This window comes from Indicator indicator, chromosome 29 (genome assembly GCF_027791375.1).
Source record: "Indicator indicator isolate 239-I01 chromosome 29, UM_Iind_1.1, whole genome shotgun sequence".
Taxonomy (NCBI): domain Eukaryota; kingdom Metazoa; phylum Chordata; class Aves; order Piciformes; family Indicatoridae; genus Indicator; species Indicator indicator.
The window spans coordinates 3,812,835-3,839,170 of record NC_072038.1 but is presented as its reverse complement, the minus strand read 5'-3'; the positions used below and the strand labels follow the sequence as shown (position 1 = coordinate 3,839,170).

Sequence of the window (26,336 nt, the reverse complement as noted above, 5' to 3'; positions counted from 1 at the left end):
AAAACTTTATGCTATTAGTGAATGTTTCTATGTGATGCATGTAATCAGCCTGTCTCTTTGGCCTGGATAGGGAATATTTGCAGTCGTGTTACTGTTGAAAAGTGGGGTTGGCATCACTGTTCTCCAGTTTCTCCTCCCTCCTCAGGTCAGTGTTACTGTTGAAGCAGATTTTTTTTCCCCCCCCCACCCCACTCCCCATTCACAGCAGGCTGTGTGATGACTGTAATCCCCCACCCCGCACCGTAACGGCATTTCTCGTGGCCATTTGCTCCTCCACCAGAGCAGTGTGTGACATTAAATTGGATGGACAGGAAAGCAATCAAGCCTCAGCGCTCTTTGTGCCAATCTTCAGTTGTGTTCTTGTTCCTTTTGATGGCCGTTTGGCTGGACCCCTTCACCCCACCAACGAATCCAAAACCTGCAGCGGAGATCTCCTCCCGCCCCGCCCAAGCACGGGCAAGCTTTTGTTGGAGGGTGCCTTTTTTTGTACTAAAGTGTTACAAATGTTTTCTTCCTGAGATGGACTTTGCCTTACACTTTTAATTTTCCAGCAGATGAAAGAGAGAGCTATCCTGTAGAGCATTACATTCTCCCCCCTCTCCTTGCTAGCTGTCACTCACTTTCTTCCTTCTTTGTAAAGTGATTGGAAAAAGGAATCTATGGCATTCTACACCTGGACCATTTGATTGTTTCCTTATTTTGGAATTGGTGTATATCATGCAGCCTTGCAGACATATGTCTTGTGTGTGTATATATATTAAAAAAAATCAGTGTTTAAATAAAAAAAAAAAGGCCTATGTACTTAATCCTTTAACTCTGCAGCAGCATTTGGTAGATAGTAATTAACTGTGAATAATAAATATACATTGAATTCTTCACTTGAGCATCTGTCTGTTATTTCAGTTAAGTGACCAGAATCCAACTGACCAAGCTGATTTGGAGGATTTTAAATTGCCATGGGAGGGAAAAGCTGTAAGGAGTGCTCTGGCCTGGTGTGCTCAGACTCTTTAGCCTTTAGTATAGGTTTAGTTGGCTCTCAGGTGACTCACTCCAAGAAGGTTGTTGAGGTGCTGGAGCATGTCCAAAGAAGGGCAACTAAGTTGGTGAAGGGCCTTGAATGCAAGTCTTGTGAGGAAGGGCTAAGGGATCTGGGGTTGTTTGGTCTGGAGAGGAGGAGGATGATGAGAGACCTCTAAGGAGGCTGGAGGCAGGTAGGGGTCAGTCTCTTCTCACATACAAGTGATAGGACAAGAGGAGATGGCCTCAAGTTGTGCGAGGGAAGGTTCAGCCTGGATATTAGGAATAATTTCTTCCCAGAAAGGGTTCTCAGGCACTGGAATAGGCTGCCCAGGAAGGTGGAGTCACCATCCCTGGAGGCGTTTTAAAAATGCATGGATGTGGTGCTGAGTGACTTGGTTTAATAGTAGTGGTTTAGTGGGATTGTGAGCTGTAGGTGAGTGGTTCAGCTTGGTGATCTCAAAGGTATCTTCCTGCCTCAACGGTTCTGTGGTTCTGTGGGTGGATTCATTGTTTTGTCAAGTCAGTGGAGAGCTGTGTGATTTGGCAGGTGTGGCACTGTGAGTATCAAGCAGTAGGGACAGGAATGATAGTGTCACTTCCAGGACTGAACACCATGTATCTATCAACAGTGGGAGGGCAGCACTTCTGTATTTACCTGGGGTTTCTTCTCAAGCTTTTTACTGACTTGTCCATGTGCACCTGTGGTACAGACTGTAATGTCATAAGGAGCCAGTGATGGAGAACAGCACACCCGTTACTTCTGCAGCATCTCACTGAAGGACAGAGAAGAAGATGGAGGCATAACTCGTGGAAGCACAACATCCGTGGCTCAGACTGTTGCTCTGCTTGATCAGTGCCTCACAGATTGTTTCCGCTTCTCTTGCATGAAGAAAGTGAACTGCTCCATTGTGCTAACAAGGTCTGCGGGCAGGTTACCTGGCAGGAGCTGCCACTCTTGGCTCTGCAGCTTCTCCTCAGCCTTTGCTGATGGTCAGAAAGCACCTGTGAATTCTGTGCTCTGTTTAATATACAAAAGGAAAAGGCCTAAAGGTGGGTTTGGATTGGTCTTTAACAATTGTCTTGGTGATTATGCTCAAATAGAGACACAGTCACGCAGGCTGTGATTACTTGGAAATGCCTGGGTAGTCTATGGTTATTTGCCATTGTGTAAAGTCAATACAAAGTCAATACAGATTTGCGGTGTGGTTTGGGACTCTTGGCTTTTTTGTAAATGCTGGGAACTACACATTTTGATTAAATTGTGTTATTTGTACTTTAGGTATCCACTGCAAAGTTTAGAAAATCTTCCTTTCCTTGTGCTGTACGGAGAGAAGAAAAATGTCTGTTGCTACTGTGACTGTATAAGAGCAAAGCCATGGTGCCATAGCTACTGTCAGTGGGTCCTTTGTGGGTGATTCTCTTTCCCCTCACCAGCTTCGGGGGGGGGTGGGAGCAGCAGGGCTGGTGCTGGGCTGCAGGACAAGCCTCAATCCCCGCTTGTTCCACTGCCAGCTGGAGCGCAGGGCCGTGTGTGCAGCCCCTGCCTTTGGAGGTACCAAGCGCTCGGGTCCCGGCTCCGCCATTTCGGACCCGCGCTCCAAGGGCGGGAGCGGGGGGACTCCATTTCCCAGCGGCCCCCGCGGCGCGCAGGTGCACTGGGGCGCAGAGTCGCCGGCGGCAGTGGGTGAGGCGGCCCGGCGGGGCCCGCGGTGAGGAGCCGGCAGTGTCAGCCTCCGGTGCCTGCTGAGGGGCCCGCAGGGAGAAGGGAGGCTGTCCGGGGAGGGGGGGGCGGCCGTGGGGCGTGGAGGGGTTGTGGCTTTTTTTCGGTGAGGAAGGGGAGTGAGGAGGGTGTCTCGTGGTGCTTAGGGTTTGGGTGCGAAGGGGGGTGGCTGTGTGGCGTTCGGGGTGATAACGGGGGTGGCTGTGTGGGGTTTGGGGTGAGAAGGGGGGTGTCTGGGGTTTGGGGTGAGAAGGGGGGTGGCTGTGTGGCGTTCGGGGTGATAACGGGGGTGGCTGTCTGCGATTTGGGGTGAGAAGAGGGGTGTCTGGGATTTGGGGTGAGAACGGGGGTGTCTGCGTGGGGTCGGGGTGATAACGGGGGTGTCTGGGGTTTGGGGTGAGAACGGGGGTGTCTGTCTGGGGTTTGGGGTGAGAACGGGGGTGTCTGCCTGGGGTTTGGGGTGATAACGGGGGTGGCTGTGTGGCGTTCAGGGTGATAACAGGGGTGTCTGTCTGGGGTTCGGGGTGAGAACGGGGATGTCTGTCTGGTTCTTGGGGTGCGGGAGGGGTTTGGGCTGAGAGGGGTCTCCGTGGCTTTTGGGGTAAGGGAGGGTGTCTTTGGCTCTTAAGATGAGGAAGGGGTTTATGGGGTGAGGCTATAGACTCTTGGTTTGGGTAGGAGCCTCCTGGCTGGGGAGGGCTCACTGAGGTCCCTGTTCCCCTGCCCAGGCTGCGGGGACACCAGGCAGGCATGGTTGGCTATGACCCTGAGGCCAAGTGTGTCTCTACGGTGGAAGCAGCTGTAGCAGGATCAGCATCTGGCTTGGTCACTCGGGTCCTTGTTAGTCCCTTGGATGTCATCAAGATCCGCTTTCAGGTACCTGCCACATGGTGTTCTTGGGGTCAGGGGGTGAAAGAGCCTGTTAGAGAGCAGAGCTGGTCATGTCCTGGGTGAACAGGTCACTTGTGCAAACAGGGAGCACTAAATCTGCTGGGCAGCCCTCACCTACATCAGATACATGTTATGCAAGGTAGTGTCCTGTGTCCACTGCTGCTGCTTATCTAACTTTTGTGTTTGAATAGGATCTTGTGCTTTTCATAGTTTGTTCTCTCTTTCTCTGCTTTTATGAATGAGCTCCACTATCTCACTGAGTTTCATTTCACCATCATCTCTACTCATTACCTTTGTGTTGCATGTCTGTTTTATTCTTTTAGAGTCCCATGTAAATAACATCTCAGTCAGTTGCAAATGTGATTCTTTGGGAAGGCAGAGCATCATCTCCCGTACTGGTTGGCTGTTAGGGTTGTGAATTCCTGAACTGGACACTTGAGTCTTAATGAAATGCAGCATGGAATTGAAAATATTTTCCCTGTTTTCCTCTAGCTGCAGATTGAGCAGCTTTCCTCCAGAAACCCAGGGGCTAAGTATCATGGCATCTTGCAAGCTGTACAACGCATCTTCCAGGAAGAGGGGTTGGTAGCCTTCTGGAAGGGCCATGTTCCTGCTCAGTTCCTTTCAGTTGGCTATGGAGCTGTTCAGGTAAGGTGCCCGGACACCATCTGGGCCCAGCACATGTAGACAGGGTTCTGCTTTGCCCTTTCTGAGACAGACCATGTGGGCAGGTGCAGGCTTACCCTGTACTGATGCAAGCCAGCTGCAGTCTTACAGATATGTAGCTGTACAGTTCTAAATTTAATATTGCTGAGCTCCCTGAGCAGCCTGTGTGGCCAGCCTGGAGCACAGCTAGGAGAAACTGAGTGCTGGCTGTATCAAGTGTCACAGACAGGCCCTGTTTGCTCCTGACATTTAGCTTAGCTGCTCATCTTCCAGGCCTGTGTGGGTTTTTTTGCTTTCGTTCATACTGTCACCTTAACAGCAAGTTAGTAAAAAAAACTAATGAAGCTGCTGGGGGTGTTTTACACCACATTGTTGTGCTGGATTTGTAAACAGTAACAACATGGTTTACAAGCAGAAGCTGAAGGAGTAGTGGATAGCATAGCAAACCAGAAGATGAAGGAGCAGCAAATACTCTTCAGAGCCCTTAAAGGTTTTCCCTATTCTAAATGCAAGCTCTAGCAAGAAGTGTCAGGGATCAGAATATTTCCAGCACTCCCGGGGCTGCTGGGTGCTTTTTACGAGGTATGCTTTGAGCACACAACTCTCCAACAGGTTGCAAGCTGGGAAGGGCTTTTGAAGGACAGAGAGAGAAGGTGGCTACGAGCGGTGGGTGGAGCTTTCTTGGTGGAAGGAGAGGAGTGGAAGCTAGGTGTCAGCGATACAGGTCAAGCAGTTGATCCGTGTGTGGTGTGTTTGTTTCTGGAAAGTTCATGGCATTTGAGAGCCTGACCAAGCTGGTGCACAACGTCACCTCCTACGACGCCCGCGGCTCCTTCGTGCACTTCGTCTGCGGGGGGCTGGCCGCCTGCACCGCCACCGTCGCCGTTCAGCCTGTCGACACGCTGCGCACCCGCTTCGCTGCCCAGGGCGAGCCCAAGGTAGGGCTCAGGGTTCCCTGGGTGCAAAGTGAGGGCTGGCTGCTCTCAGCCATGCCTCATCCTGCAGCCAGGGTGCCAGCCAGAGGGACCTGGATAGGTAGGCTGAAGAGAATCTCGTGATAAGTCAAAGCGCAACATCGTGTACCTGGGTCAGGGCAATCCTAGATCTTGATCTAGGCTGGGGGATGATGAGATTGAGAGCAGTCCTGCAGAGAAGGGCTTGGAGGTGTTGGTGGGTGAGAAGCTGGACAGGAGCCAGCAATAGGCACTTGCAGCCCAGAAGGCCAAGAGCACTAGTGGCCAGAGATGGAGAGAGGGGATCCTGCCCCTCTGCCCTGAGGAGACCTCACCTGCAGAGCTGTGTCCAGTTCTAGTCTAGTGGGAGGTGTCCCTGACCATGACATGGGATTGGAACTGGATGATCTTTAAGGTCCCTTTGAATCCAAACCAATTATCTCCCACAGCACCAGCAATATATCACCTGTGTGAGCACAGGAGGTTTGAAAAGCCTAAAGGAGCAGGTGGTGTTTCTGGGCAGTGTCTGTGCTGTTGCCAAGCTCTCCCCTGTGCTGTTGACACAGCTTCCTTAATGACGTCTTGCTGCTCCTGCTTGTGTTTGACTCCTGACCACTGATGCAGGAGGAGAAACTGCCCCTACCAGGATAACTCAATTTTCATTTCTGCTGCTGGCCATTTATAGCACACACGCTCCAGGCTGTAGAACATTGTGTGTTTGAAACTTTCCACTTGCAGGGAGTCGTGTTTGGATAATGGTGGGGATGATATTTGAAACCAGTCACCTTTCACCTCTATTTTATGTTCTTTTTTATGCAAGAATTGATCTCCATGCTAATTAGGCCTGTAAGAACTAGACTTATATGGCTTTGTATCAGAGCTGTTTCGTGTTTGTGACTTAGCCTGCAGAAGAATCACAACATATGTTGGATAAATTTTGTTGTAGGTGCAGGCAGAGCTGTTAAGAGAAAAATAAATAATCATGTCTGTGATGCAGGTGGTCTCAGGCCACAGCTCTCGGCTCTGTGCCTTGTTTCTTCCCCTCAGCAGCACAGCTTGGCTGTAGGGTACAATGTTAGCCCAGGCAGAGCTAAGGGGCATCCTGCAATTAGTCTCTTGTGGCTCAGAGGTAGATCAAGGCTGTCAGCTTACTTGTAAGTGTCACAAGTGCTTAGCTGAGGATACTGTGTGACAGTGTGCAGAGTCACTTGATTCATCTCTTTGTGCTGAAAATCAGCCAGTTGTGTTTTGGACAGTGGGAAATGCCTGTCCTCATTACTGGAAATTGCTCTTTTGAAGCCTGTTTTGCTCGAGTCAGTCTCTGTTTATTCTCCAGATCTATCACAACCTCCGCCATGCAGTGGTGACCATGTACCAGACAGAAGGGCCTCGAGCTTTCTATAGAGGTCTGACCCCCACAATAGTTGCTGTCTTTCCATATGCTGGCTTCCAGTTCTCCTTCTACAACATCCTGCAGCAGTTTTCTGAATGGGTGCTTCCAGCTGAAGGAAAGAATGGAGGTAAGCACTTGGCCTCAGGTTGCGCCAGGGGAGTTTTAGATTAGACATCATGAAATATTTTTTTCTCTGGGGGATTGTCAAGCCCAGGAACAGGCTGCCCAGGGAAGTGATCGAATCAGCACCCCTGAAAGTGTTTGAAAGCTGTGAAGATGTGGTGCTGAGGGACATGGTTTAGCAGCAGACTTGGTAGTGTTGGGTTAATGGTTGGACTCAATGATCTTAAAGGTCCTTTCCAGCCTAAACAATTCTGTGTGACCTCAAAGAGCCTTTCTGGCCTTACTTCTTGTGAAAAGTGATTTGAGATTTTTTACTTACCTCTCAGGAGCTTTAATCAGAACTCCCTGCTAATATCTGTTTTTCCTCTCCTTGTTCTGCTTCTCAGGCAACATGAAAAACCTCATCTGTGGGAGCTGTGCTGGAATCCTCAGCAAAACCCTCACCTACCCGTTCGATGTGTTCAAAAAAAGGCTGCAAGTGGGTGGCTTCGAGCATGCCCGGGCAGCCTTTGGGCAGGTGAGAAATGTTGGAAGGGATTGATTTTCCTAAGCATGGATTTGCATCAAGGCAACCCAGAGCCAGTCCACTGCACCTGAATGCAGTGCTGATTCACCATTGGACCTGTCACATTTATATTTGGGTTGGGAGCACCCAAGGAACTTCTGGGAGCTGAGTCTTGGTCTCACTTGGTAACAGGAATAGCTTCATGAGTAAGCTGGGATCATTTTATGACATTGTTCAATGTACTTGTGGTCTGCCTTCTCGTTCATCTCCATCAGGATGGCTCTCAGAGCTGGTGATGAGTTAGGCAGGCCCAGGGGTTTCAATTTACTTTACTTTCCTAGTTGCAGCTTGGTATTTCTGATTCAGGACTAAAATCCTAGCAGAGGATGACACCAGCTTTGTGGTAGGATCACCTGGCTGTTAGGATCCTTTTGCACTTAATATTTTGATACAAGCAATGGGCACCAAGTGCTCAGAGTGTGTCTTATGTACCAGAATATCCTGAAATTCAAAGCAAGTGAAATACTTCCAGTGTTCTTTAGCACCATCCTTACCACTTAGAAGTACTCTCTAAGACAAATACAGGAAGAACTCTCTCTTTTCCTGTGAGAGGTGGACATTTTCTTTTTTTTTTTTTTCCTTCAAATTCCTTGGATGTGAGAAGCAAATCAAGAAACTCTAGGATATAAATTTGAAGTCTTAACTCATTGCACTGGATGCTTTTCCAGTGAGGTGCAGAATTTGTTCTTAGCATTGATGTGTCACAAGATGTTAAACCTTCACTGTGTGACACAGTAATGTGCAGGTGGCTCATTAGAGACCTCTCAGTGCTGTAGCTGTCTTCTTTCTGCCAGAAAACTGGAAAGTTGTCCTTCCTTAGAGAGTGAAGGGGATGGAAACCAGTAACAGGAGGATTCTAAATCTAATCAAATTCAAATCTGAAGTCATTCCTTCACAAACCTGTACCGTGAATAATTGGTGCTACAGAAGCATAAAGATTTTAGAGGCATTCAGTAAGAGTGACTTGCATAAGCCAATACTGGTGGCTTTCCCTCTACCCCCACTCCACAAACTGACAGTTCTAACAATAGCCAGAGAGGCATTTCCAGGCTGCATGGCTAGATGATGTTCCTGTGTAGTCTGGGACTGTCTCTGTTCTTTTCCAGGTAATCTGTGCTGGAGTTTCCTTGTTTAACCTTCTTGCTGTGTCTCTCCCAGGTACGGACGTACAGCGGGCTCCTGGACTGCATGAGACAGATCATGAGAGAGGAGGGCCCAGGTGGGTTCTTTAAGGGCCTTTCACCCAGCTTGCTGAAGGCTGCTGTCTCTACTGGCCTGATCTTCTTCTGGTATGAGCTGTTCTGCAGCCTGCTGTGTGCCCTAAAGAACAATGATAGAACTCCAAGGAAGGAGGGCTGACAGGCACATGTACATGGCTACCTGATGTTCTCCTGGAGGAGCAGAAACTGGTGGCTTTTCTCTGTCACAAGCATGTTGGAAACATCAGAGCTCCACCAGCCTGTTGGAAATCACCTCCTGGGACCAAGCAGAAGGAGGAGGTGACTGCAGTTCTGCAAGAAGACACTGAACTGCTTTGCTGGAAGCTAGCAGCTTCCATTGAGCGCTTTTCTCTCTGTCTCCCCCAGTATCAGCACACGTTTGGTGGGGAGAGGGAGAACCAAGCAGACATTACCTAGCAGAGCCTGAGCTCTCACAAGGCACCTGCTCAAGTGGGTGAATTCCTGCACTAGCCTGGATCACAGAGATGGATCCTGGCCTAGCTAGTGCTGCTTACCCAACATGAAGCCACTTTGCATTGCTGCACCCGCACAGATTTCTTTCCTTACTCCATGGCCTGCTGTTTGCAGCACGTTCTTCTCTCAACGTTGCACAGGTAGCTCTGTCCTGCTGTTGTGAAGTCAGTTACACCTCCTTAATGTGCACAGCTCCTCACTCTGCCTTCTCTTTGCTGCCAGCTGCTGCGTCCTGATTTAAAACTTACTGGCTGCATGTCCTCAGCCACCTTAAACACAGAATCTAGTGGCTCATGTTGTCCCAAACTTTCTCTTTCTTCAACTCTGGTGAGCTTGACTGTATCCTAAGTGCCCATTTCTCTTCCTTTGTGTTTTGCCATACATCTCTTGGGGTCCTGCATTGCCTCAGTCACCCTTTTTCCAAGCAGACATGAAGACTGAGAACCCCTCTTCAAGGGGATTCAACGCACAAGCCCAAATCTTACTTCAGGGTTCTTTGCATCAATGCAGTGAGTAAACAAATGCTTTACAGAGCCTTAGACATATTTAGTCTAAGCTGGGAGAATGAAGGAAAAATCCTGTGGAAACTACTAAATGTCTTTTGTTGTTGTTTAACAGCACCTTTACGTGTTTCTAGAAAGTGTTTCTGTAGTGGCCTCGATACATTTCTGATCCTCAGTCCTGCAGTGGTGTTAAGGGATGAAAGTGTTTTGACTAGATTTAAAGTGAGAGGACTGAACATCCAGTGGGAATTGGTTGGTGTGACATGGTGTTTGACAAGGAAAAGATGATTTGAGTTAGACCTGGAGAAGTGTTTTTCTGCAGTTTCAAAGGGCTTTTTGGAGTGGTTAAAACCCCAGGAAAACAACTCTGATTTACGTAACAGGGGAAAAGAGGAAAATTACTTTCTTCCTCCTTTTTTATTCTCTGTTTTTTCAAGCCGAGCAGGGTGTGGTTGGAGCAGTGTGTGGAAGGCAGACATGGAGGGAGAGGCACTGTGATACAAAAGCATGTTCATGTTAGTCATCTGGCCAGTGGTGGATAGGGCAGAGCACAGCAGTTTTTCAGAGCATGGTTTGACAGCTCTTAACACAGAGCTCTCCGTGGCCCTTTTGCAGTATTCAGGGTGTTAATCCCAAAAGGTCTGGCCAGATTCCAGAGTGACCAATTCCATTCTGTTGATGCAGCTTCTCCTGGGGATTTTTTGAACATATCAGTGTTGCTCACTTATCCTGAGCTATTGTGAGAGGTTCTTTGACTGGTGGATGAGATATCTAGAAAGGTCCCTTGCAAGCCCAGGCCAAGTGACTGCATCTGCTGTGGTTAGAGATCTTGGAGTGCAAAGAGGCTGTTTGGCTGCAGGTGACAGAATGCATAAAATTAAATTGATTGAGCATCATCAGTGGCAGGAGGCTGATAAATATATGAGCTTCTAAGAGGTGCTGTTAGCTGCATGTACTCTAAAAATGGGCAGGTTTGCTTGGAGGAGAAAATGTGAAGTTTCTCAGTCCTATTTAGAAACACTTTCTGTGTTATTTAGGCTCTTCTGAGAGTCCCCTTAAATCATCTTAACAGTATTTTTGCCTTTGTTTATTGTTCATCTCTTGTTGTTGGAAAGACATCATAACCAGCACGAACTTAGCTTCACGACATCCTTCTGAGGGGCAGGAATGTCTCACCTGAAACAGGCACAAACAGGTTGGGATTGTTGCTGCCTGCTGATGGAGAGGAATGCCCTCATGGTTAGCAGCCACAGGACTGGCCACAGCAGGAAGTTTTCTGTGCTGACCTGGGCTTCCATAGGAAATTGGGTCCCATCCATCTTCTCTAAATTTTAGAGACTCTTTTGTTTTGTTTGTTTTGGTTTGGTTTTGCCACTTCATGTCAAAGAGCTGCTGTTAAACTGCACAAAACAGGGGAAGACTGGCAGGAACTCATCAGCCTCTGGAATAGGAGGAGGATTGCTGCTTAGGTTGTCACAGGGGTAAAAGAATAAACTGTGTGCTCTGCTGAGGTGATGCTCACCGAGTGTGCTGTGGAGCTTGAGGTGATGCAGGCAAACAGCTTCAGGGGTGAGTAACTTGGCTGCTCTGCCGGGAGGGTGACACTGAGCAGCTTTTCCTCTCTAGAGTAGTCTTTTCCTCCACCTCTCATTAAATGAACCTGCCTCCACCCAACAGATGGCAAAGCCAGTTTAAGTTGTGCCAGGCTGGCCCAGGCTGTGGAAGAGACACTCCGTGGTCATAGCGCTTTGGTTTGTATATCCCTTGGGGCTATTGGTCATAAATGTTGCAGCCCGTGAAGGCACCTGGTCTAGTGAGTGAAGGAGAAAGAAGTGAGGACCTCAGCTGTGGAGTGTTAGAAGTTGCATCTAGCAGTTGCTTCATCCCTGGTCTCTGGTCAGCAGCATCCCTCTTGTAAATTTCCAGCGCACTGGGCTAATGGGAGTCACAGCAGGGGTGAGGACTGTCACGGGAATGCTGTCTTGTCTTCGGGCAGCAGTCAGTGCAGAGCACTAGGAGGGCAGGTCTCGTTTCTGATGCTGCTCTGGCACAACACACCCTGTGAAGCTAAACTTCCTAGAATCAGAGGAGTGGAAGAAGGGAGAGGTTTGCAGTTACCTTGTTCTCCCATAAGCTGGGACAGATTTGCTCTCAGACTAGACAGCAGCTCAGTGTGAGTGACTCCACAGGGTGGGTGACTCACTGTGAGACTGCATGGGGTTCTCCCATTGGGATAGCCTGGATCTCACTCTGGTGTAATCCTATCAGTGGCCCTTGTGTCACCTGAAATTCACCTCACAAGCTGCTCAGGAGTTGCACTTGTTTTCTTCTAGTGCCTTTTACCATCAGAGCATCCAAAAAGCACTTCAGCAGCAGGCCAAGCACTGAATGCAAGCTGTGCTGTGGTTGTGGGGACTCACCATCAGGACATCAACGCACAAGTCCCGTGGTGAACACTCTGTGTCCTCAGCTGGCTCACTGAGTTCCTACCACACTCCTGTCCTCAGGATGCTCATCCAGAGCTGCACAGTGTGGTGTTTGAAAAAGAAATGAATGTTCCACAGTGGGGCTTGGAGCAGATTGTATTTAATTTGGGGTGAAGCTTTTCTTGTGACCTGGAACTGTTGTCCTCTGTGGCGTTTTGCTGCTGCTGTTGTCTGAAGGCCCCCGAGCACAGCACCTGCCTGCCTCTGAGGAGAGGTGCAATAAATATTTTGTTATGCTCCTGTCTGGCTGCAGTTTGGTTATTCCTTTCCTCCTCGTGTATAGGCTCAGCTGGAGCCTACAGGACACCCTCCTGGCCCTCCTGCTGTCCAAAAGGGAGAATTACAGCCCAGAGCGTGGGGCAGCAGGAGCCCTCTGGTTTTCCCTTCCCATCACTGGGTCTTGGGTGCTCACCACCAGCAGATAAAGCTGTCCCCATCTCCTCTGTGGTGTGAGGTGACAATTTGGGTGTTGTCGTTGAGAGCCACCACACCGAGGAGGATCAGCTAAGGAGGTTTGTGCAGCCCCCATCCCATCACGGCCCCACTGTGAGAGCCGCGGCAGTTGCTCCCGAGCCCTGCACCCGCGGGGGATGAGTTCTGGCTGTGTTTGTATGCAGCGAAGCCCTGCAGCGCTGCAGAAAACGTTCTCAAACTGCTGGATCTGCCCTGCCTGGGGCTGTCCTCTGGTTTCAGCAGTTCGGCTGCTCTAAACCCTTCAAAGTCTTCACCCCACGATGGATCTTCACCGCGAAATGGTGGGGAGTGGAGAGACATCGGTGCAGTGCTCTGTGCCACACGCGGCTCCTCTTGCAGCGAGCTGCTTCAGGGCATCTCCCCTTCCCTCAGCTTTTTTTTTTATTTTTTCCATGCCAGTCCCATGCAATCTGCCCTGGCCCAGAGGGAAGGGCTGTTTAAATGCGGCTTTGACTCGGAGAGCAGCAGCTCTCGGCGGGGGAACCCGAGGGGGACAGGGACAGGCGGGTAAGTGCTTAGTGGGAGGGACCGGGGAGCAGTCTGCCGTGCCTGGGGGGCTTCCCTGGGGGGCTTCCCTGGGGTGCCCAGGGGAACGGACGAGCAGCCAGGGCGTTACTGGCCGTACCTGGGAGTGCCCGAGGCGCAGGTGAGGATGCCCGGGGGAGCCAGGAGGCAGCCGCCCGTGCCCTGCGGGGCTTACTGGAGCCATCCGTGGGCGCAGGCGGAGGCTCCGGGGACGAGCCCCGCGGGCCGCCGTGGCCCGTTGCTCGCAGGCGGTGGCGCTGCGGCGGCTGCAGCCGCTCTCCCGCCCCGGCCCGGCCCTCCCCCGGCTAGGAAATGACCTAAGAGGAAACCTGGGCCGTGCCGGGAGGGAGCGGGGCCGGGGCGGCGGGGCCCGGGACGCTCCGACGATGCCCCGGTGGCCAGAGGACCCAGCGGGGGCGGCCGGCAGGTCGGTGGGACTGCGTCCGGCTCCCCCCTGCTCTGCCCGGCGGCACCGGGGGTGGGGTATTTCCCCGAGATTCGCCGCTGCCTCCATACCGGGGACGGTACCGTCCTCGGGGCTGGGGCTCGGCGGGGCGGCAGCGGGGGTGCCCGGGGGCCTCGGGTGGCCCAGAGCTCCGGGCAGCAGGCGCCTCGGCGCTGGGGATTCCTCCTGCGGCTGGGCGGGGGTGGGACAGGACTCCCGGGCAGCTGGTGGTGCTCCTCGGGTGGGTGCTCAGGGGCGGCAGAGCAAGGCTGCTCCTCTCCCTCTCCTTCCAGTGGCCGGGTGTGACCCTGCAGGGTAGAACCTGGGCTGACCGAGGGTGCTGACCCCAACCACGCCAGTCCCTGGGACAGCTCCTCTAGTGGGGACCACTTGCAGAAGAGGACTCGGTCCCCACGGGTGCTGCTGTGTCCAGTGTCACCCACTGCCACCAGCCGGGTGGTCCTGGTGCTGCCGGGATCTCCGATGCAGACGAGATCTGGCAGGTTGTACTCGCACGCTGTGGTTTGCTCTGGGCAGGGTTATTTGACACGGCAGCTCAAAGCAGCCGTGCCCTGTCCCCGGGGGGCCGTGGGGAAGGATGCTCCGGGAGGTGCTGGGCGGTGGCAGCAGTGACGCTGCCAGGCGGGCTCGGGCACTTCATGCTTCACTGTGCGCAGCGCTGAGCTCCCGCTGGGTTCCTGCTGTTCAGAGGTGCTGCTGGTGGGGGGCAAGGCTTGCTGGAGAGTTGGGGCCACTCTGCTGGCGGTGCAGAACAGTGTGAGTGCAGATCCGGGGGACAGAGGCGGTGCAGAAGGAGGAGTGGTCAGCTGGGAAGGTGTTTGCCAACCAGACGTGGCACAGAGAGCACCCAGCTACTTGTGAGTCCATCTGGGGAGGAAAGCTCCGTGTGGGTCCCAGGGCAGGTAACCTTGTGCAGGTGAGAGCATCGCTGTGAGAGCAGCAGGAGCAGGTTGTCATTATGTGGGGCAGGATCTGCCCCGGGCCTCGTGGGGAAGGCAGAGATGGGCCTCTATCTACCAGCAAACTCCTGAGTTGTGCCACGGCTTCATGGCAAGTGGTGTGTCCGAGGGGCTGGGCTGCCTGTGTCTCATTCCTGTGTCCCATGCCTCTAAAGGGCCATGGGCTGTCATCTGTAATCCGGGGAGGGACCTGGTTGCAGAGAGGGATGAGTAATGGCCCAGGAATTTCGACGAGCTGGCAAAACTCCTTTAGCCAATTGCCTTCTCCTGTTTGTGCTGCTGGCCTGGCCAGCCCAGCCCAGCATTTTGAACCCAGCTGATCATCTCATGCTTGTGGCAAAGAAAGCCCTTCCTCTCTGTACCATGTGTACCTCCTTGCTGTCTTCACTGTAGCATGAAGTGGAAGAAAATTAGAGACTCCTTAGGAGCAGTCTTGGTGCTGCAGAGCTCTGCTTGACTGCAGACAGGAGCTGTTGCATTTGGGCATTTGGCTGCGGAGCTTGCTGTGTTTCACCAGGAGCTGAGGGAGCCTGACTCAGAGGGGCTCTGCTCACTCTGGTGAGTCTGTGTTGGATGCTTTAGTGCCAGCTTTGATTCTTCCCAGGCTGTTGGGTGAAACCAGCAGAACTGGTGTTTCAAAGGCACAAGGGAGAGGCTGCATGGGGTGCTCCTGCATGTGCTTCCCTGTGATACAGTCATAGGGAAGCCTTCTGAGGGGAGGTTGGTATATATTGGGGCTGCCTTGCTGTGCTGCCCACTTTGAACCTGCAGGTAACAGCCTGCAACACGGTTTTTGTACCAGAAAGAATTAAAGTCTCTGAAGATGTAGTCCTATCACAGGCTGCTAGGAAATAAGGCTTAAAAAGATGTGGGAGTGAAGCTTTGCTCAGATCTAGGGCCAGAGCTGGTTGCTCTAATAACAGAGCTGGGGGTTGTCAGATAGCAGCCAGTGCTCCAGCACTAGATGGGATTTGCTGGGGGGACGTCTACCTCTGCATCCAACTAAGCTCTGTGTGCTCTCTCCCCAGGGACTGTCACTAGCCCATACATTGCCCTGACTCTTGGCCTGAGGAGTCCAGTCATGGGGGAAACGGGCAAAGAGGAGTACAAAATACAGTCATTCGACACCGAGACTCAGAAGCTGCTGAAAACAGCCCTCAAAGGTCAGCAGGCCTTTTACCAGCTCCTCTAGGGTGTGCAGCTTGGCTGGCAGATGAGGCTGAATGCTTGGACCCCTTTAAGGAGCACCAGTTGCTAAGAGCAGAAAAGCTGTTTCATAAATGCTGTTCATCCCTGACTGGGTCCTGTTGGTGAATCTCCTCAGGGAAGGTCTTTGTGTCCTTGCTTCTTCTTGCCCCCTCTCACCTCCTGAGTGTTTAATGGTGCAGCTGATCCAACTTGGCTCCTGGTTCTCATCATGGAGGGTTCTCTCTAATTTCAGGGTACTCTTCTCTCTTGCTCTAACCCAGCATCTCTCCACAGACCTGGCCTCTCACCCCTCTCCAGTGCTGCTCTCTGCCCTTCTCAGCTGCAGGGCCACCTTGTCCTCCTGGCCCCTGGGGTCTCCTGCTCACCAGTCACATCTCTATTTTAAGCCCAGGGGGAGTTTAGATGTCTGTCTCCTGCTAATCCAGCTTTGAAGGAATACTGGGCTTTCAGATTCAGACCAACTTCTTCCTTTCTGTAGTATCTTTGTTCCTCCATTGTTTTTCCATCACTCTGGCTGTATCTTCAGCCTGGGAGGACCACTCAGCATTGGTGATGGTATCTCCAAAGCAGCTGGTGTGTGAGTGGCTGTGACTCTTGATGTTGGAGCAAGCATGAGGTTTTGCACCTGTGGTGGTTTGAAACTGTCTTTTTAATTTTTTCCTTGCAAAGTTCAAAACAGAGAAAGTGAAAGAGTGTAAATAAGTCACTATTGGGTGTAAGAAAGCAAAATAACAATTGTTCTAAACACTTCCATTGGATAGATAGAAATGTTTAAGAACTATTACCCAAAACAAAGTAGGCACTCTGCACATTCTGCGTTCTGCAGTGGGGGCAGTTGCTGGGCTGTCTGGCTGCTGTTTCTTCTTCTCTTCTGGCTGAAGATAACACACACTGACCATGGCAGCTAAGTTAACAACTTTCTGCTTAACTAACTCTGCTTCTCTGTCCAGGGGAGTCTGGGGGGAAGCTCCTGGGAGAGAGAGAGGCCCCTTTGGGAGGGTCCCCTTGTGGGGAAGCAAAGGGACATTGGTTGTGCTTTTCTGTTGATTGTATATATTTGTAAATGTTGTGCATTTTGTATATTTGTACATATTCATTGCATTTCATCGTAGATTGTAGACTCTGCTTTGTAAATACAGCCTTCATTTGCTTCCAGACTGGGCTAGCCTGGTTACTTGTTGGTGGGGGGGGAGTTTCAGCTCACACCGACACAGCACCACGTAGCATGGTTGTACCTTGGTGTCTTGCCAGTTACCCCAAAGCAAGCAGGGGACAAAGGGTGCTGGGTCCTGACTTTTTCTTCTCTCTGCAGACCCCAGCAACGTGGACCTGGAGAAAGTGGCCAATATCATAGTGGATCAGTCCCTCAAAGACTGTGTGTTCAGCAAGGAGGCAGGGCGCATCTGCTACACCATCATCCAGGTGAGAGCTCCTCCTGTTCACACCATGGAACACTTCAGCTGTGTGGGTTCTCCCTGGGCTTTGCCCCAGGCCTGTGCTCTGTCCCCTCAGCCAAGCTTTCCTCTCTGCCACTTGCTTCTTGCAGTTGCAGCACACAGAGCAACAACCAGTGAGCACGGGCAGTTAGCTGCAGCTTCCCTGTCTTTCTGGGCCATCACAGGAGGGTTTCTGCAGGGTAGCAGCATCCCCCTGCCCCTCTCACATCCCCATTTCATCCCTCCATCCTGTTTTTGTGGGCTCACAGGCAGAGAGCAAACAAGCTGGGCAGAGCATCTTCCGGAGGAGCTTGCTGAACCGGCTGCAGCAGGAGTACAAGGACAGGGAGGAGCTGCGCAGCCGCTCGCTCCAGGCGTGGATCTGCTACGTCACCTTCATCTGCAACATCTTCGACTACCTGAGGGTAAGGAGCCAGAGCAGGAGCAGCCCAGGGCTGCTAGAAGGGCCCAGGGTTTCATAGACAGCAGGGCAGGGGGGTTGGGTAGGTGTTGGATGGAGCCCCAAGGCTCAGCAGTGGGAGCTGGAGCTGGTTCTCAGCATGAGGATGCGGCTGGAGGTACTGCTACCCACAGGCAAGCAAAGAGGCTTGGAGAAGGCAGAGCCACCTCTGGGAACAGTCACAAAGCCTGAGCTTCCTCGTGTTGTACCTTGATGTTTGCAATCCCCTGATTTGCCTGCTCCCAAACGTCCCACACAGTTTAGTGGCTGTGAGGTGCTGGGGGCACCTGTGGATGGTTGTGTAATTTCTAGCCCACATTCTGGCTTTGTCTCCAGGCCCTCACTGTGCTGTGTGCTTGGATGCCTGCTTGGAGTAGATGTAAAAATTATGCAAGTAGAACTGCAGGCAGGAAAAATGTTGTGGCCACAGGTTTGTTTCCCATGGCTACCTGCTTACGTTTAAAACTCGGTGTTTTCTGCACCATTTGTTCAGTTTCTCTGGCGGTGGAGACCTGAACGTCTGCTCCGTGCAAATCCCACTGGTACAGCATTTGGCAGCACAGCTGAACTCTGCTCTTCTCTTTTGAAGAGCAGCAAGGGAGCAGCTCTTTCAAGCAAGTGCAGACTCTCCCCTTTCTGCCCCTGAGCTGACCCTGGCTCCTGCCTCGTTGCAGGTGAACAACATGCCCATGATGGCTCTGGTGAACCCTGTGTACGACTGCCTGTTCCGGCTGGCCCAGCCTGACAGCCTGCGGAAGGAGGAGGAGGTGAGTGCAGGGCAGAGGGGCTGTGAATGTCCCCTTTGGCCTGCCAAAGATCAGGAGCAGCACAGCCCAGGGGGTGCAGAGGAGGGAGAGCTGCCTCCCCAGTATGTGCTGGAAGGAGACCACCAGGCAGGAGGGTTTGCAGCCCAGAAGGAAGCAGGGTGGAGGTGCTGGTTGTGATTCCCTTGCCCAGGCTGCAAGGGGACACTGGACTGTCCAAGAGCTTTAGTGCACATTCAGCCACTTCCCTCTGTTCTTTTAGAGGCACCTCCTTGCTCCAGGCTCAGCTTCAGCCTTGCCATCATCTCTTGGATATCCTGCAGGACATTAACCGTTTTCCCCCTGTTGTGGGTGCATTTTTGTGGGAGTTTTTGTCTGTGAGAGGGGATTTCAGGATATGCTTTTGCCAGAGACGTTCAGCCTCTCCTATCTCCTGTGACAGAGCCTTGGGGGAAGCAGAACTGTAGCCTCTGGGAAATGCAGAAGAGGGGGAACAGGCTGAGCTGATCCCTAAGTGACTGCTGGGGACTTGCAGAGAGATGCACCCAAGCTCCCCGTGGTGTACTCAAGCCCTCTCCCCTTCCTCCTGAAGGTGGACTGCCTGGTGCTACAGCTCCATCGCATCGGCGAGCAGCTGGAGAAGATGAACTCCCAGCGGATGGACGAGCTCTTCTCCCTCCTCAGAGATGGCTTCCTCCTGCAGGAGGGGCTCAGCTCCCTCTCCCAGCTCCTGCTGCTGGAGATCATCGAGTTCCGAGCGGCCGACTGGAAGATGACGGACGCTGCCCAGAAATACTACTACAGCGAGGTGACAGATTAACCTCTGCGGCAGGGAGGGGAGAGAGGCCCCCAGCACTTTCACCAGCAAGCTTCAAACCAACTTGGAATTTCTTTTTTTCACATTAATGTTTTTCTGGCACTTCCTGTAAATAGGATTTATATTGGCTAGAGCCTCTGGGCAGGTGACTGTCGGGCTGCCAAGTGGTGCTGGCCTCACTTTGGAGGCTTGGCGAGGTGGGAGGGGCAGGGAACATTTCACCCTCCAGATTCTCCCACTGGCTTTTGTCCAACACTGGGCTGCTGCCAGCAAAGGGCAAGGAAGGCTTTGAGTCAAACCAGCATTTTAGATGGGTGTTGAGGAAAGCACAGTCTAGGCTGAGGAGGTTTTGGTTCACCTGAGCACCAGCAGAGCTACGGGAGACAGAGGGAAAACCTTTCACAGCTCAGGTTGTACCTGGTTCCCTGGGACAAGTCACAGAAAACACTGTGGCCTCACAGACAGCTCAACCAAGTCCTGTTTTTCCCAGGCTATCCTTCAAGCACGCTGGCTGCACCTGCATGCACACAGCCTCCCCCACAGGTCACAAGCCACCAATACCTGCCACAGGGTAGCCTGCAGCAGGACATGTAGCTAGGAAGAGGTTTTCTAAGTTTTATACAATAACTGCCATGTTTTTTCAGATCTTAGCAAGTTTCAGCTATGGTTTCTTATAGCAATGGGAGAGGAAGAAAGGAAATAAATAGGTCTATTGAAGGATTTTTTTCTAATAAAAAGTTTTCCACTATCATGTGTCCTGCTTGCTCTCCAGGTAGCTGCTAGGCTACGAACAATACTTAGAGGTTGCTCTTGCTTGAAGCCTTAAGGCTGCAATGCTCATTTTCTCCTCTGTGTAGGCTCAGCATGGCTTTACACAACCAGGGTGTGGAAAGAGCAGGGTGAGAGTCAAACAACAGAGACAAAGGTTTGGAATCAAGAAACCTTCCCCATAAAACTGGATTTATTTTTGCTGTTGACAATCCTATCAGATCTGTGCAGACAGTGTTGCTGATGACCAGAACAACAAAAAAAAAAAAATCAAACAGGGCCTTTTATTGCCTTTTGTACCAACCACACTAAGGTTGGTTGTGGTGTGGGAAAACATCCAGCTCTGTTCTTAGCAGTGCAGCCAAAAACATTGATTACAGGAGCAGAGACACACAGGTCCCCCAGGAGGCACGGAAGGAGAAGATTATTTTGTACAGCCTTGTTCCAAGAAAAACATCTCAGGCTTCTCCTCACAGAGAAGTGATGATGAAAGAATCGTCTGCAGGGTTGGTAACTCAGGCTCCCCCTTCCCCCACCCAAACGAGCACAAAGGAACTGAACCTTGTGGGGATGGGCTGGGCTGTCCCTGGTTTAGTTCAGAAGCTGCCTGGAGGGGGATCTGTCACCTTTCCCTCTTTTCCCCAGCTTCCATCAGGCAGGCAGCCCTGGGGCTGGTGGCATCGTGTCCCGCGCACAGCGTCCCTACCACCAGCGGTAGTGGGCGTAAGCCCTGTTGGCCTCTGCCATCTTGTGCAGCACGTGCTTCTTCTTGATGATGGGCCCCTCGTTGTTGAAGGCCTGGAGCAGCTCCTGGGAGAGCTTCTCAGGCATCAGTGTCCTGCGGTGCTTGTTCTCCCTGCACTCGGTGATCAACCACTTCATGGCCAGGAAACGCTTCCGGTTGTCCTTCAGAGGGACTGGGACCTGGGCAAGGTTGGAACCACAACAGTCACCAAACTGCAGGGGTGCAGTGACCTGCCCTGCTCCTGCAGCCACACAGGCCCAGCTGGAGAGGTGTGGATGTGCACTGTGCTGCAGCAAAAGGGGCAGCAAGCTGTGTGCTGCAGTACAACCAGGTCCTAACAGCTGCTCCCTGCAGTACAGCCAGGTCCTAACAACTTCTCTCTGTAGTACAGCCAGGTCCTAACAACTTCTCTCTGTAGTACAACCAGGTCCTAACAACTGCTCTCTGTAGTACAACCAGGTCCTAACAACTTCTCTCTGTAGTACAGCCAGGTCCTAACAGCTGCTCCCTGCAGTACAGCCAGGTCCTAACAACTTCTCTCTGTAGTACAACCAGGTCCTAACAACTTCTCTCTGTAGTACAGCCAGGTCCTAACAACTTCTCTCTGTAGTACAGCCAGGTCCTAACAGCTGCTCTCTGCAGTACAGCCAGGTCCTAACAACTTCTCTCTGTAGTACAGCCAGGTCCTAACAACTTCTCTCTGTAGTACAACCAGGTCCCAACAGCTGCTCTCTGTAGTACAACCAGGTCCCAACAGCTGCTCTCTGTAGTACAACCAGGTCCTAACAGCTGCTCTCTGTAGTACAACCAGGTCCTAACAACTTCTCTCTGTAGTACAACCAGGTCCCAACAGCTGCTCTCTGTAGTACAACCAGGTCCTAACAGCTGCTCTCTGTAGTACAACCAGGTCCTAACAACTTCTCTCTGTAGTACAACCAGCTCCTAACAGCTGCTCTCTGTAGTACAACCAGGTCCTAACAGCTGCTCTCTGTAGTACAACCAGGTCCTAACAACTTCTCTCTGTAGTACAACCAGGTCCCAACAGCTGCTCTCTGTAGTACAACCAGGTCCTAACAACTTCTCTCTGTAGTACAACCAGGTCCCAACAGCTGCTCCCTGCAGTACAACCAGGTCCTAACAGCTGCTCTCTGTAGTACAACCAGGTCCTAACAGCTGCTCTCTGTAGTACAACCAGGTCCTAACAACTTCTCTCTGTAGTACAACCAGGTCCTAACAACTTCTCTCTGTAGTACAACCAGGTCCTAACAGCTGCTCCCTGCAGTACAACCAGGTCCTAACAACTTTACTCTGTAGTACAACCAGGTCCTAACAGCTGCTCCCTGCAGTACAACCAGGTCCTAACAGCTGCTCTCTGTAGTACAACCAGGTCCTAACAGCTGCTCTGCAGTACAACCAGGTCCTAACAGCTGCTCCCTGCAGTACAACCAGGTCCTAACAGCTGCTCTCTGTAGTACAACCAGGTCCTAACAACTGCTCCCTGCAGTACAACCAGGTCCTAACAGCTGCTCTCTGTAGTACAACCAGGTCGTAACAACTGCTCCCTGCAGTACAACCAGGTCCCAACAGCTGCTCCCTGCAGTACATCCAGGTCCTAACAACTTCTCTCTGCAGTACAACCAGGTCCTAACAGCTACTCCCTGCAGTACAACCAGGTCCTAACAGCTGCTCCCTGCAGTACAACCAGGTCCTAACAGCTGCTCTCTGTAGTACAACCAGGTCCTAACAGCTGCTCCCTGCAGTACAACCAGGTCCTAACAGCTGCTCCCTGCAGTACAACCAGGTCCTAACAACTGCTCCCTGCAGTACAACCAGGTCCCAACAGCTACTCCCTGCAGTACAACCAGGTCCCAACAGCTGCTCCCTGCAGTACATCCAGGTCCTAACAACTTCTCTCTGCAGTACAACCAGGTCCTAACAGCTACTCCCTGCAGTACAACCAGGTCCTAACAGCTGCTCCCTGCAGTACAACCAGGTCCTAACAGCTGCTCTCTGTAGTACAACCAGGTCCTAACAACTGCTCCCTGCAGTACAACCAGGTCCTAACAGCTGCTCCCTGCAGTACAACCAGGTCCTAACAACTGCTCCCTGCAGTACAACCAGGTCCCAACAGCTGCTCCCTGCAGTACAACCAGGTCCTAACAGCTGCTCTCTGTAGTACAACCAGGTCCTAACAACTGCTCCCTGCAGTACAACCAGGTCCCAACAGCTGCTCCCTGCAGTACAACCAGGTCCTAACAACTTCTCTCTGCAGTACAACCAGGTCCTAACAGCTGCTCTCAGCAGTACAACCAGGTCCTAACAGCTGCTCTCTGTAGTACAACCAGGTCCTAACAGCTGCTCTGTGCCCATTCACAGAATCACAGAATGTTAGGGGCTGGAAGGGACCTCGAGAGGTCACCCAGTCCAAGCCCCCTGCCAGAGCAGGATCACCTATACCAGGTCACACAGAACTCATCCAGGCTGGTCTTGAATATCTCCAGAGAGGCAGACTCCACAACCCCCCTGGGCACCCTGTTCCAGTGTTCTGTCACCCTCACAGTGAAATAATTCTTCCTCCTGTTTCCATGGAACTTCCTATGCCTCAGCTTCCACCCATTGCCCCTTGTGCTGTCACTGGGCATCACTGAGCAGAGCCTGGCTCCAGCCTCTGGGCACTCACCCTTTATGTATTTATCAACACGAATCAGGTCATCTCCTCTGTCTGTAGAAACCTGCCCACTGCTACCACAGTTCTGATCAGCCCTGGGTACTGCAGACAATGGCCCCTGTCAGGAATTCTGGCTGGTCTGGGCACTGAATCCAGGCTGGTTTGTGCTAGCAGAGATGGTCACCACTCCCCTGCACTGCAGGACTAGAGATATGTCTCCAAGTCTTGTTTCTCCAACAGGACTCCAGTGCTGCAGAGCCCACACCAGGACAGACAGAGTCTGCTCCTTAGGGATCACACTGCATCTAGCTGACCTTTTCTGATCCACTGCCCTGCCCCAGGGCTTTGTGACCTCTACCCAAACATGATGCAGCAGAGAGGATGGAACTGGGAGCCCTGGGACTGCCAATTCTTTGGCTGCCTGTCACTGATCTCTGTCTCCTTGGACAACATTTCCTGCATATTCCTCTTATCTACTGAGAGCAGCAGAGACCACTGCTCTCAGAGGAACTGCCATGCTCACAGGCTGGAGTCCTGATCTTGGACAGAGTTTCTAGCAGCTGCTGCTTTAATCTGGATTGCAAAGTCTCTCTCTTTCCAAGGAGAGGAAACCTTGAGCTGAAGAGGTGGAAACCAGTTCATTTGCTTCCCCTGCTAATTCTCTCCTGACCAGGTGTGCTCCCAGCTCCCCCCTCCTCTCCTTTCACCTGGTAGGTTTTGCCTCCTCTTGTGATGTTGCTGAGCCCAATGATGGGCTGGCAGTTTTTCAGAGCCTGGTGGAAAATGACATAAGGGTTGCATTCAATTGTCTCCTTCTCTTCTTCTGGAGCTTTGTGGTACTTCTCCAGCTGCTTCCTCTTAATGGCCTCTAGGGTCTTGGGACAAAGACAAGAGAGGAGACATGCAGAGCAGATGGATCATTCCCCTCCATGCAGTTACAGCACTCTCACAAGCACACCATTTTCACTTGAGCAGCTGCTTTCTAGCCCTATAGGCAACAGGCCAGTAGGGGATTCTCTAAATCAAGTTTTACTTCACTCTCTTCCAGCTCTTCAGTCCCTTGATCAGACATTGCATTGGGGTGAGGAGGCCAAACAGCACAAATCTGGGCCAGGAGGGAAGGACAGGGACAAAGTGGATACAGGAACAGAGGTCTGTGTGCACTGAGCATCCTCCCCTCCAAAGCCTGGACTCAGGAGCACAGAGCCTGGGTTTTTTTTCTGTCCCAAGGAACCAGCAGATACTTGGACAATGTGTGTCTCCATTTCAAGGGTGGAACACACCAGATGGGTCCATCAGCTAATTCCAGTTACTGTAGGTCAGAGCAGGGGTCAAAGCTGGGTCATACAGGTGACACTTCTGTGGGACTTCATTGGCAAGTTATACAGAAGAGAGCTGGAAGGATGATCTGTTGAGGAAATCATGCTTTTAAGGGTATCCTCTGAGCTTACTGCAGTACAAAGGTCCCAGAGATACTGAAGAGTGGAAAGAGAATGTTTTGCATTAAGCTGTCACCAACTGGGCTGTGAGCTTAGTGAGGTTTGGGCTTGTGCAAAATATGTCTTATCAGACAAACAATGGTGAGATAGTGTGTGTGCAGAGGGGAAGGACCTCAGAGATGACCCAATGGCTGGTAATTCCCAATTCCAGTGGGCCTGACATCCCAGCCTTCCATCTTGCAATTGTTTTAACATAATAGTGAGAAGAACCATGAGTTCTTACCTGAGCCATGAGGCTTCTGGCCAGCACTTTATTTCCATGCTTCATCATCATATTGGTGAATTTGCTGAAAACACAAAGCCAGATGAGGTCTGACTTAAATTCTGACTTTATCACCCACAGAAAAAAGCCCTTCCACCCCCCTTTTGTGTTGTTCCCATAGTTAAGTCTGGGTGCTGCCAGATCTGCTGTAATTATCTCTAATCACTGCACGTCAGTGACTGGCTTTGTGGGAAAAGATTAACCTGAATAAAGGGATTGTGCTGTAACAGAAGGCAGTGGGCAGCACAGCAAGAGAAGGCTGAGGAGGACAGCACAGCTCCAAAGCATTTTGGCACCATGGAACCTGGCTGTAAGAGAGGAGACAATGCTTTCTCTGACCTGATCATAGGGTCGCTGAACACAGAGCTGGAGACTGTGGAAGGAGCAGCTTTTATGGGGTGAATTTTCCTAAGCTCCAGTTTCTCCTTTTCCTCCTCAGACAGCTCCTCCAAAGGCTTCTGAAACAATTCCTTGTTCAATTCTGGCTCTAAATAACTGGGGTTGTAGCGACTCCATCTCACCTGCATCAGCCTGCAAAGAACAAGAGGAGGAGAGGGATTGTAAACCGATGTAAGCCGGGATGGGGACAGAAGTGAGCACACCTCAGGAGGGTGTGTCAGATGTGAGCCGCATCTCCGCTTTCCTCTGCGTCCTCACTTCTCTGCTGCAGCAGAGCCAGAAATCAAGGAGGCCACCAGTTTTGCTACAAAGCTATCAGGCAATAGTTGGATGGGTCCGAATAGGAGTCCCACGCCGCAGCTCCAGGCAGGGCTGAGCACACCTCCCTGTACCCAGGGATCGACCTCCCCAGGGCCCCGCCGCCTTGACCCCCAGGTTGCAGGCAGCTCTGTGCTCGCAGGAACGGGCATGAATACCTGAAACTGGAATTCTATTAATTTTCGCAGGAGGAGGCGGCATTTCGGTGTGGTCTGGAGAGGAGCAAGGAGGGAACCGAGACCCCTGCACTACCTGTGCCGTGCCCCACACGCAGACACCCCTCGGCCCTGCCTGCACGGCCTCCTACGCGAGCCCACAAAGCACTTCAGCCGGGCGCTGCGCGGCCCGGGAAGCACCCCACCGCTCGCCCGTGAGTCCCCAGCTGAGGCGCAGCCCCCCGCCCGCTCCCCAGCCCCGCTCACCGGGGCAGCCAGGCCCGCAGCCTCCAGCTCAGCCCCGCCGCGCTGGGCGCCGCCATCTTCCCTGCGCGCGCCGAGCCGGGCCGGGCCAGGCGCGGGGCGGAGCCCAGCGCGGACCAAGGGGGCGGTCCTTA

The 26,336-nt window shown here is 52.0% G+C and overlaps 3 protein-coding genes across 5 annotated transcripts; 2 read left to right on the top strand and 1 right to left on the bottom strand.

Moving 5' to 3' along the window:
* Window positions 1-3,490: 3,490 nt before the first annotated feature.
* SLC25A19 (solute carrier family 25 member 19) lies at window positions 3,491-8,699 on the top strand. Its single transcript, XM_054393915.1, has 6 exons — window positions 3,491-3,616; window positions 4,124-4,279; window positions 5,065-5,235; window positions 6,587-6,770; window positions 7,153-7,283; window positions 8,490-8,699. The coding sequence occupies exons 1-6, from the start codon at window positions 3,491-3,493 to the stop codon at window positions 8,688-8,690; spliced, it is 969 nt and encodes a 322-aa protein (XP_054249890.1). The 3' UTR covers window positions 8,691-8,699.
* A 6,820-nt stretch (window positions 8,700-15,519) lies between these two features.
* MIF4GD (MIF4G domain containing) lies at window positions 15,520-19,823 on the top strand. Of its 3 annotated transcripts, none has more exons than XM_054393835.1 (5): window positions 15,520-15,601; window positions 16,960-17,069; window positions 17,353-17,508; window positions 18,218-18,310; window positions 18,900-19,823. In XM_054393835.1, the coding sequence occupies exons 1-5, from the start codon at window positions 15,520-15,522 to the stop codon at window positions 19,125-19,127; spliced, it is 669 nt and encodes a 222-aa protein (XP_054249810.1). In that variant the 3' UTR covers window positions 19,128-19,823. The 3 variants fall into 3 exon arrangements, with proteins under 3 accessions (XP_054249810.1, XP_054249809.1, XP_054249811.1); XM_054393834.1 differs by having other exon boundaries at window positions 18,218-18,332; window positions 18,823-19,823; XM_054393836.1 differs by lacking the exon at window positions 17,353-17,508.
* Window positions 19,824-20,073: 250 nt separating this feature from the next.
* Window positions 20,074-26,261, bottom strand: MRPS7 (mitochondrial ribosomal protein S7). The gene is made up of 5 exons (XM_054393861.1): window positions 26,206-26,261; window positions 25,406-25,597; window positions 25,028-25,091; window positions 24,013-24,180; window positions 20,074-20,816 (listed from the first exon to the last, which is right to left on the bottom strand). The coding sequence occupies exons 1-5, from the start codon at window positions 26,259-26,261 to the stop codon at window positions 20,595-20,597; spliced, it is 702 nt and encodes a 233-aa protein (XP_054249836.1). The 3' UTR covers window positions 20,074-20,594.
* Between the last annotated feature and the right edge of the window lie 75 nt (window positions 26,262-26,336).